The 11,075-nt window shown below is 42.4% G+C and overlaps 1 protein-coding gene across 3 annotated transcripts in view; it reads right to left on the bottom strand.

The window, feature by feature from the left end:
- The window catches only part of KMO (kynurenine 3-monooxygenase), a 30,190-nt gene extending 23,541 nt beyond the window's left edge, over positions 1–6,649 (bottom strand). The window contains exon 1 of one of the 3 annotated variants that reach the window (XM_059677848.1): positions 6,436–6,649. In XM_059677848.1, the coding sequence (XP_059533831.1) occupies positions 6,436–6,634 (199 nt within the window). In that variant the 5' untranslated portion in view covers positions 6,635–6,649. The remainder of the gene's footprint in view (positions 1–6,435) is intronic. The other 2 variants (XM_059677849.1, XM_059677850.1) reach the window with 2 other exon arrangements.
- Positions 6,650–11,075: the final 4,426 nt, after the last annotated feature.

Here is an 11,075-nt window from a genome sequence, read left to right on the forward strand (position 1 = left end):
TGATTTTTTACAGAGAGGAAGGGAGAGAGATAGAGAGTTAGAAATATTGATGAGAAAGAACCATTGATCAGCTGCCCCCTGCACACCTCCCACTGGGGATGTGCCCGCAACCAAGGTACATGCCCTTGACCAGAACGAACCTGGGACCTTTCAGTCCGCAGGCCGACGCTCTATCCACTGAGCCAAACCGGTCAGGCTGGCTTTCTTTTTAAACTCTAGAGTAACTTATAAGGATGGCAGTTCTTTAGTTCAGTGTAATCAGATTTATCAATATCTTACATTATTGTTAATGCATTTGGTATCTTTCAAAGAAGTCTTTCCCTACTCTGAGATTATGAAGAGTTTTTTGCCTATTGCCTTCACCAACCCTTATAGTATGGCCCTCCTACTAGCTTTGTGCAGGTTGCAGGGATTTACCTACTGGCGCATCACTGGCAACTGAAGTTTGGCAAGATCATCCATAGTCAATGATCTCACCTGCATTTTCAGCAGCATTCCATCCTGCTGCTCACCAGCCTCTCTTCTTAAACTCTTTTTTTTTTTTTTTTTTTGAGCTCACACATACAAATGTCTAATTAACGTAGCTTCTTGCATGTCTCAACGCACCTCAGAAATCAACAGATTCAAACTGAAACATGTGATCCTTGGCCCCATCTTGTCAGTTCTCTGCGATATTCCTTATGTCAGTGAGTGGTATCTCGTCCATCTCGTTGCTCATGCCAGAAACTTAAGAGGCATCCCTGGCACCTCTCTCCCCCTCATTCTCCATGTTGAATCCATCCCAAGTTCTGCCAATCCTGCCCCGTAATCTTTCTCCATCCACCCATCTCTTTCCACGTTCACCATTCTGCTTCTATTAACACAACTATTAGGCTTGACTGATGCCAAGTTCTCTGTCTATTCTATCAGCATTCACCCGGCCCTTTGCCAGTTGGTTCTCCGCAAACAGCCATTTGGAGCAATGGTGAAATCGATCATTTGAACTAACTCTTCTGCCAACAGGAAAAGAAAACACAGAGAGATGAACCCGGCATTGGGAGCCATGCCTAGGGGTGTCTACTGTTTGCAGAGCAGCCTGAGAATTTCAGCAGAATTTTATTGGACTCATGAAGCTATAGGGACAACATTTGGGCTTCAGAACACCCACCTGACTTCCTGATTAGGAGGATTTATTAAACCTCCAGGCTTTGGGTCAGGAACTCTAAATAGATACATCTCAGGAGAAGGGTAAACTCGAAAGAAATCAATGATCAAAGGGACTAAAGCCTATCTAGGAAAGTCCTCTCTAGTCCTGACTGGATTACATTCATCTGGGCTTGCTGGTAAACAGAGCCATCTCCTAGGAAAACTGTGTCCTGAAATACTCCCTTTTACAGACAAATGACATCACCATAAGCCTCGCATTTCCTTAATAATTTTCATATGTATTGTTCCTATCCAAGGATATGTTTGTTTTTTATTGACTTTTAGAGAGAGAGGAAGGGAGAAAGAGAGAAAGAGAAACATCAATGTGAGAGAGAAACATTGATCATTTGCCTCCCTTATGTATCCTCATTGGGGATTGAACTCGAAATCGAGGTATGTACCCTGACCAGGAATCGAACCCGCAGCCCTCTGGTGTACATACAGGACAATACTCCAACCAACTGAGCTACCAGGGCCAGGGCCTTCATATATGTTTAAAAGTGTATTCTTAATAATTTCATACTGCATGATTCTCTCATAAAGACAACTAAAACTAATCCACAATATATGCATATACATAATTTTAAAAGTATATATATATATATTAATAACCTGTGTATATATGCTACACATAACACTTTTAAATACTTATATATTCAAGGGAATGATAAACACAGGATTCAGGGCAATGCTTATAACAGGTGAGAGAGGAGCACAGAGGTGGATGTAAGTCTGTCAATGTTGTAATTCTCATGTTGAGTTCAAAGGTTACAGCTTCTGTTTATTATTGTTAATCAACAAACAAGCAAAAAAGTAAATAAAAATGTCTTCTCCAAGATGAGTCATAATAATGTGTCCTGAAATAAAGATTAGGATAACTCCGGTTTTGTGTAACTGAGGTTCAAATAAAACGAAAAGGAAAAAAAAAATTTGGTAGATGTTACTGACATTCGACTAGAATGATTGGTAATAGGGCTGATAAAGAGCATTTTACTCTAACTTCATTTCCTCTGCTCACTTTCTGTAAAATGTGCTTAATCGGGAACAACTGTCTACATTTTCAGTTGTTACACTAGCAAAAAAAAAACCCCAAAAAACATGACTGAAACTACTAAGATGTGAAGATATAAATGGAGAGGGAAATGTGTGTACACCACTCTGAACCCACCACAAGCTCTGGTTGAAAGCACAGCTGGTTCCTGAGAATAAAGAGGGAAGAAGGTGTTGAGAGAAGTGAAGACTTTGGGGGGAGGGGTTAAACTCCTGGGAGCAGTAAAAGCTTTCAGGAAGTTCTTGGGGTTAAGCCTTGATAGAGAGAGGACAGTTCTACGAAGGACATGGGCAACGCTGAAAAGTCTCTATATTTGTTTTAAAGCACCAAAAGTCCAGAGCACTCAACTGTTTTGATCATAAAATAATTTGTAAAAATCAGAGTTTTATTGACCATTGCCTATTGGTGCGTATGCAGAGCTCTAAGGAGATTCCTTGGTTACTTAATTATGGATTTACCCAGTTTTCTGTTAGTCCATTTCTCCCACTTTCTTTTTCTGTCTCCCCCTACTTCCTTCTTTACAGGTCACGTGCTTTGCCCCCCGCCCCCCCTGCCCATGCATGATATTGAGGCCTAAGTTACCAACGAAAACCACTTGAGACCTAACTGGTTTGGCTCAGTGGGTAGAGCGTCCGCCTATGGACTGAAGGGTCCCAGGTTTGATTCCGGTCAAGGGCATGTACCTTGGTTGTGGGCACATCCCCCGTAGGGAGTGTCCAGGAGGCAGCTCGTTGATGCTTCTAACTCTCTATTCCTCTCCCTTCCTCTCTGTAAAAAAATCAATAATACCATATATTTTAAAAAAAAAAAAGTTTGAAAACTTTTTTTTTTTTTAATGAAATGATGAGGTATGCTCTCAAGGTGCTCAGCTGGTGTGGTTTGATATAAGAGGATTCGCTAAATTTCTGCTGATTCCCACGGAACCTCTCCGGCCAGGTGGGCAATGATCATGAGGAAACCGTAACTTTAAGTTTATAAGTGCTGACCCTAAAGGGAAGGGGGATCAAGGTCATTACCGTTTTATGCACTTCATACCTCTTTATTGTAATGTGTTTGAAATCAACCTGATAATGTCATGTCAAACAGGTGTCAAAACTAAAATAAAGGGAAAAAAAATAAAGGCTAAAAACAGGTGTCAACTTGTCAACTACTCTTGACTTAAGGAAGCATATAAAACTCTTCCTTAGAATCCGTCTGAGCTGGTCACCACATGACTTTTGAAAAGCCTGCTTCTACCTCCTACTCATAGAATTACAGCTTGGTCGCAAGAATGGGATCTTTGGACATAGCCATGTAGTGAGGGCGCAACTAGGGGCTGAGGCTGACGTGCTAGAACCGGAAAGCTACCCCGACTCCTCACAGCCGGAAAAATAGAGGTGGTTTTTCAAATCCCTTTTTCAAGTTGGTCCTTCCAAGGACTACATCCCACGTGACACCGTTCAGATGAGAAACATGTCTTGCTTCTGATCCACATAACTTCTCAGGAGATGATTCCCGACCTGGTTCTGGAAGCAAACTCATGCGCGCAGAATATGTTGGTGTGTTTGGTTGGATAAGGGCACTGGAGTAACCTTTTTCTTTTTTTTTTTAATTTAAATTCTTTATTGTTTAATGTATGACATGTCTCCTTTTCTCCCCATTGACCTCTCCCCGACTGCCCCCAACCACCCCCACCCCCGTGTCCATTGGTGATGCTCACATGCAAGCATACAAGTCCTTTGGTTGATCTCTTACCCCCTCACCGCCCCGCCCCCACCTCATAAGTTGGACAGTGGGGTAACCTTTATAAAAGAGAAGTGATCCGAAACCGGTTTAGCTCAGTGGATAGAGCGTCGGCCTGCGGACTGAAAGGTCCCAGGTTTGATTCCGGTCAAGGGCATGTACCTGGGTTGCGGGCACATCCCCAGTAGATGTGCAGGAGGCAGCTGATCGATGTTTCTCTCTCATGGATGTTTCTAACTCTCTCTCTCTCTCCCTTCTTCTCTGTAAAAAATCAATAAAATATATTTAAAATAAAAAATAAAAAAAAATAAAAGAGAAGTGAGCAGGTCCCCAAGATAAGACAGTCATGAGCCCCATGAAGTTAAAAACCTTCTATGGGGAATGAACTATGCCAGTGGTCGGCAAACCGCGGCTCGCGAGCCAGATGCGGCTCTTTGGCCCCTTGAGTGTGGCTCTTCCACAAAATACCACATGCGGGCGTGCCCGTACAGTGCGATTGAAACTTCGTGGCCCTTCGTGGCCCATGCGCAGAAGTCGGTATTTTGTGGAAGAGCCACACTCAAGATGCCAAAGAGCCGCATGTGGCTCGCGAGCCGCAGTTTGCCAAGCTGCAGTTTGCTGACCACTGTTTGCATATTATGCAAATCAGTAATTTTCATAGAAGGCACCTGTGATAGAGGCAAGCACAGCGCTGCGGGCATTTACAGAAGGGAAGAGCGCTTTCAGGGCGGTCCTCCTGCTTCCCGGAGGTAATACCGTTGCAGGGGAAGGGGTCGGGGAGCTGCATTTCACACAAGGAGGAAAAATCAATACAGTGATTTTACCAAATGTTCCGATTAACATTCTTGAAGTATTGTTTCAGCATCTTTTTAAACAAATACTTTTGTTGATTTCAGAGAGGAAGCGAGAGGGAGAGAGAGAAACATCAATCATGAGAGAATCATGGATCAGCTGCCTCCTGCATGCACCCCACTAGGGATGGAGCCCCCAACCCAGGCACGTGCCCTGCCCAAGAGTCGAACCGTGACCTCTTGGTTCCTGGGTCGATGCTCAACCGCTGAGCCACACTGGCCAGACTGTTTCCATGTCTTTTGTAGTGCTCACACTGAAATAATTTATTTCACTACTGAATCCCCAGCGTCTAAAACAGCGCCGGCACATAGCAGGCACTCAATAAGATTTTGTTTAACACGTGCATTCTCATTTTATATGCAAAACTTTGATAGGAAAGAATTGAACCAAAGCCCAGCATGAAGAAATGACAACATCGGTCACATGCATTGACCCACACGGCATGTCATCGTGTTCCTTAGCGTTTGGAAATGTAGAGCCAGCCATGTTAGGGGAACTGTCATAGTATTTCGGGGGAAAGACAATACGGGGAGCAGAACTAGGAACTAAAATTAGCATATACTGTAGAAACACACGTGTAGTATCACATACACTGCCTCGCACAGTGTCTGGGACAGACTGGGCCCTCGACAGATTTTCACTGAGCAAACAGATAAATGAATGAATATCTGTGAGCTGACTGCCTACAAATGGTTAGCCCAAAGGTGAAAAGAAAATCGTTAAATTTTAACTAATGGGGATATTCTGTTGAATGGGGGCGGGGGAGGCGGGGGGGAGAGAGAGTTTGCTTGAGGCAGTCCCATGTTAAACAGAACTGACTCCAGAGACCCCTCCTATATCTGGCTACATGTGCGCATGTCCCCTCCAGGCCATCCCACCTGCTCAGCGAGGGGGTGAGCACTCCAGTGCCGAGGTGCTCCGTTAGATCAGCCGGGTAAGTCAGGGAACCGAGTAGGTATCATTCCCAATGGCTCAACTAACGAGCGGACGCCCAGCGTGATCATTTTTCACTAGCTCCGTATTTCTTGACACTTGTTCTTCTTCAACACTACATTAACCAAAGTGAGGCAAATGTTTTCATTAAAATATATTTACACAGCTGAAGGACTCATATGCATGCATATAAGCATAACCAATGGACATGAGACACTGGGGGGTAGGGGAGGTCAGGGGATTGTCAAGGGGGGGAAGGAGACATGTGTAATACCCTTTGTAATACTTTAAAATATATTTATATATATATATATTTACAAAGAGAAAAAAATATATATTTACAGTAATATATATATATATATATATATATAATTTTTTTAAATGAGTGAACCTGGTCATAATTCAATTATCTTTATTTTATGTGTGTGTGTGTGTGTGTGTGTGTGTGTGTGTGTTTAGCGCTAAATCAAAATGACAAGGAAAAACAGACATTTGCACTTAATGGAAATAAAATACCTCCCCCTAGAAGAAAGCAATTTCACACTAACACCCCCTTCAAGATACAGGTATGTAGACATCAGAAAAGTCTCCAGGAGAAAACGAACCATTCGTACAAGTGAGTAAGAGTCATTGCGAATCAAGATCGTTCAGGTGACACCCCCACCAGGAATAACAGAGAAATCGATGCTTACCAGACCTCCACCAATGACAGCTACTTTTTTCCTCTGAGCGTCTGAGGAATCCATGGCTGCTGAAGTGCTCTCCAGGATCACCGATCACCCACCGTGGCTCCTGTGCCAGAGGACACCCGTCTCCCCCACACAGATTCCTCCCGTCCTTATATACTGCCCCAGCCAGCCACAGTGTTTGAGCAGGCCTGGGAGGTAGCATTTAACCCCTTCGTAGCCCAAATCACAGTCAACTCTGCTTCAAGGGGAAAAAAAAAAAAAAGAAACTTCATGACTGTGAACCAAGACTGAAAATCCAGCCAAGCGGAGACACGCCCTGTCTGAAGGGCAGATACAGACAAGTTTGAACCACAAACTCAGGGCTTCTCTTCTTCTTTTTCTACCACATGCATTTTCTTACTTTCTTACTTCCGTTTTCCGTTCATCGTTAACCAGGAATGAAACTCCCCTCGTCTGAGGTCCCCAAGCATCTTAAGCCTCTCTTAGAGAGTGAGATGGTATGATGCCATCACCTAATCATGAATTATTTTTTTTTGATATATTTTTTTTAATTGCTTAAAGTATTACAAAGGGTATTACATATGTGTCGGAATTTCACCTGAAGGCGCCTCGCAGACTGTCTTTAACAGACTCTACCTGGGCAAATGTTTTGCCTACTCTTAATATTCTCCCAGCAAGGTTTCCAACGGCGTATGCGACCATACTTCCTTTTATTTTTATTTTTTGCATCAGACGCTGGAAACTTTAGAATCTAATGTGTGCATCATCGCTATGGGCGATGATTAATAATATGCTCCTTGTAAACGCATTCCTGGCTTTATGTCATATCACTCGCCACTTCTTCGCCCTCTCTCATCTTATTTTAAATATATATATATATACATATATATATATTTAACATGAGGTGGTGTTAAATAAAGAACATAAAAGATGACGCTTCTTCACTTCCCAGGAAGAGCAGGGAGAATCCAGAATGGCTTTCCCCCTGGTTAAGAGCTAGAGTTGAGTATCACTCAATACTGACCCCTTGTGGATGAGTATAGAGTTGTTAGAAGATTTGATGTTGGGCATTTCATTCATTCATTCACAAAGTATAAAATTCAAAAGACACAAAAGGGCACACAGTGAAGAGTCATTTTTATAACCCTGTTCTTGGGCCACCTGTTTTTCCTGCCCATAGCAAACCACTATTTGGGGGTTGGTTACCCTAGTCTTCTACAAGCATCTCTCTCTCCCTCGGACACAGGGAATTTCTGGTTTTTGCAGGTTTGTCCTACATCTCATTGTCATTTTAATTTGCATTCTTTGTTAACAAAGTTGAGCACCTTTCACCTGTTTATTCGCAACTTGCTTTTCTTCTTTTGTATACGAGTGCTTATATTTCTTTGAATAGTCTCACTTTTTAAAAATGCCATTGAATGTGAGTTTTATTCTTTATATGTGTTGCAGATATATTACATTCTGATAAGGATATCGTTTTATTCATATATGTGTTGCCTTTTTGCTTTCTTAGTGGTGTCTTTACATGAAAAGATATTCTTAATTTTAACATATTTGAATTACCCAGTTTTTCCTTTGTGACTAGTGTTTTTTAATCATTTTATCAGTTTTTGTAATCGTGAGATCATAAAGATGTTCTTCTATGTTGTCTTCTAAAAGATTTTTATTTTTAGGTCTATCGTCAACATGGAGTTAATTTTTATGCATGCTGTGACATAGCCCACATTTATTTTATTTTCCAAATGAATACCCAATTTCCCCCAAACTTCTGAATAAAAAGAATTTCCTTTTCCCACGACTGCCTTTGTCATAGGTCCAGTGTTTATATATTTATGGGTCTGATTCTAGGTTTCTGTTTTATTTCGTCTATTCTACACTTGCCTATACCAGTGCCAATTCCACAGCCAAATTACTTTGGCTATACAATGACCCTTGATTGTTTGAGCAATTCTGCCTGCCAAAATATATTTTTAATGATTTCAGAGAGGAAGGGAGAGGGAGATACAGAGAGAGAAACATCAATGATGAGAGAGAATCATGGATCGGCTGCCTCCTGCACGCCCCCTACTGGGGCTCAAACACACCCCCCAGGTGTGTGCCCTGATGGGGAATTAAACTGTGACCTCCTGGTTCATGGGTCAATGCTCAACCACTGAACCACACCGGCGAGGCCTCCAGGAATGACTTTTGCCTTGAAGTTTAATTGTCTGCTATCAATATTACCTTTCTGTATTAAGCTAGCATTTAGATATTATATCATTTTCAACCATTTGATGTCACCTATTTTAAAAGTGGCCTTTTAAACAGCATTCAGGTGGGTATTTTAAAAGTCCAACAAGAGCATACTTCACGGTACACTTTGCTTTCCAGGAGACACTGCATACTTCCACTTCTCTCCACTTGTATTTATAAATTTAACAAGTCAGCGTTAGTGGCCGAGGTTAATGAGTACCGAGGTTAATGAGTACCGTATTTGCTCGGTAGTTTTCGTCATTCTCCTACTGCTGACATTGACAGAATATGGCCTCACTGCGCTCGATGAACTCACTTGCTCAATCAATGTTTGTTCATTTCATCAGGCCTTTCCCGCTGGCAGCTCTCTGCCTGGAGAGCCTCCTCTCTCTGCTCTCAGTGTTTAGGTCTCAGTCAAATACAACATCCTTAGTCTCATCACTCTACCAAAAAAGTGCTATCTGCCCAGCTGGCATGGCTCAGTGGTTGAGAATCAACCTATGAACCAGGAGGTCATGGTTCAATTCCTGGTCAGGTCACATGCTGGGGTTGCGGGCTCCATCCTCAGTAGGGGGCGTGCAGGAGGCAGCCAATCAGTGGTTTTCTTTCATCGTCGATGTTTCTATCTCTCTCTCTCCCCATCCTTTCCTCTCTGAAATCAATAAAAAAAATATTTTAAAAAAACACTCTGATAAAAGTCTATCAAAAAAAGATGCTATCCCCTCATTCTCTAAATAGGTTCCTGTTTATTTCTTTTTATTGCGTTCACCATTATATGAAATTTACTATTGTTATGAAACCTGATTTACTTACTTATTTGAAGAGCAAATAAATATTAGTGGACGTGAAGGGGAGAAAAGTAGATGGATTCCAGAAGTAGAGTAGCTAGGCTTTGTTTTAGAATTGGGGATAGTGTATGCAGGTATTGGGGAATGGGGGCAGAATTCAGGAATCAAAGACACCCCCCCGCCCCGCCCGGGTTTCTAGCTTAAGTAACTGGTGGTACCACATACTGCATGTGAAATAATGGTATGGAGGTGGTAATTGAGATTTATCCTCCGGGATATATTAAGTTTGAGATACAAATATTGAATTAGGTAATTAAAATACAAATATTCAACATACAGTTGGATATATGAATTTGGAACATAGAGGAGAAGTCAGGGCTGGGAAAATAAGTTTGAAGTCATTAGCACATCAACATAGAAATAGTATTGAAAACTATGAATGGCCCTGGCTGGTTTGGCTCAGTGGATAGAGCATCGGCCTGTGGACAGAAAGGTCCCAGGTTTGATTCCAGTCAAAGGCTCATGCCCAGGTTGTGGGCTCGATCCCCAGTAAGGGGCGTGCAGGAGGCAGCCGATCCATGATTCTCTCTCATCATTGATGTTTCTATCTCTCTCTCCCTCTCCCTTCCTCTCTGAAATGAAATTTAGAAGAGAGAGAGGGAAGAGAAAACCATTGCCTTTTTCCTTTGGCCCTCATGGCAGGACATCAAGTCCCACAACTTGAACAGAAAGCAAAGTAAAAGGGACACATGGACAAACCACCCAAAAATCAACATGAGAAAAGCAACGTCAATAACTGTCATCAGACAAAGTTCAAGGTAGAAAGGCCCCCACACGCCTCTAAGCAAAATACAAATGTTATTTCGCAGAGGTACAAGGTTGCATCTGCAAAAGAAGACGTCCAGTGGCAACCACTGATTGAAAAGCATTCCCATTCCCTTTTCAGTACCAAGTGATGATTATTAAACATGATTAATGAAGGCAATCTAGGCAATGCAGACGAACCGTTTAACTAACACGTCACAGAACACAGAAGCTTCTTTTGGAGAACGACCAAATGGGGGACGAAGGCAGAAAGCTTTTATTGAAATCCTCACCCGAGGATATTTTTCGATTGATTTTTAGAGAGAGTGGAATGGAGGGGGAGAGACAGAGAGAGAAACATGGATGTGAGAGAGACACATGGATTGCTTGCCTCCCGCAGGGCCCTGAACCAGAGCTAGAGCCTGGGATAGAGCCTGCAACAGAAGTGCACGCCCTTGACCCAAATCGAACCCGGGACCCTTCAGTCTGGGAGTCCACACTCTATCCACTGAGCCGAACCAGCTAGGGCAGGCAGAAAGCTTTCCAAAATTTCTACATGTAAGATGTAATCTGGAAGTAATGAAAAATTAAAAAAAAAACCCTCCAATACAAAGAACATGCAGTGAGCGATTACATGATAAAAAAAAAAGAATCAATAAACATTTATTTCCAGGATATTCCGCCAACCAAGCACTAACTGATGACTCATTAGCTAATTCTCTCGCTTGCAGCAGCCACACACAGCAAGCAACCTGCTTCAAGGACTAAACCGAACTCCATTTCCCATGATCCCCTTCGAGCTGGTTTCCCATGAAGCCG

Source organism: Myotis daubentonii, chromosome 20 (assembly GCF_963259705.1).
Source record: "Myotis daubentonii chromosome 20, mMyoDau2.1, whole genome shotgun sequence".
NCBI lineage: Eukaryota > Metazoa > Chordata > Mammalia > Chiroptera > Vespertilionidae > Myotis > Myotis daubentonii.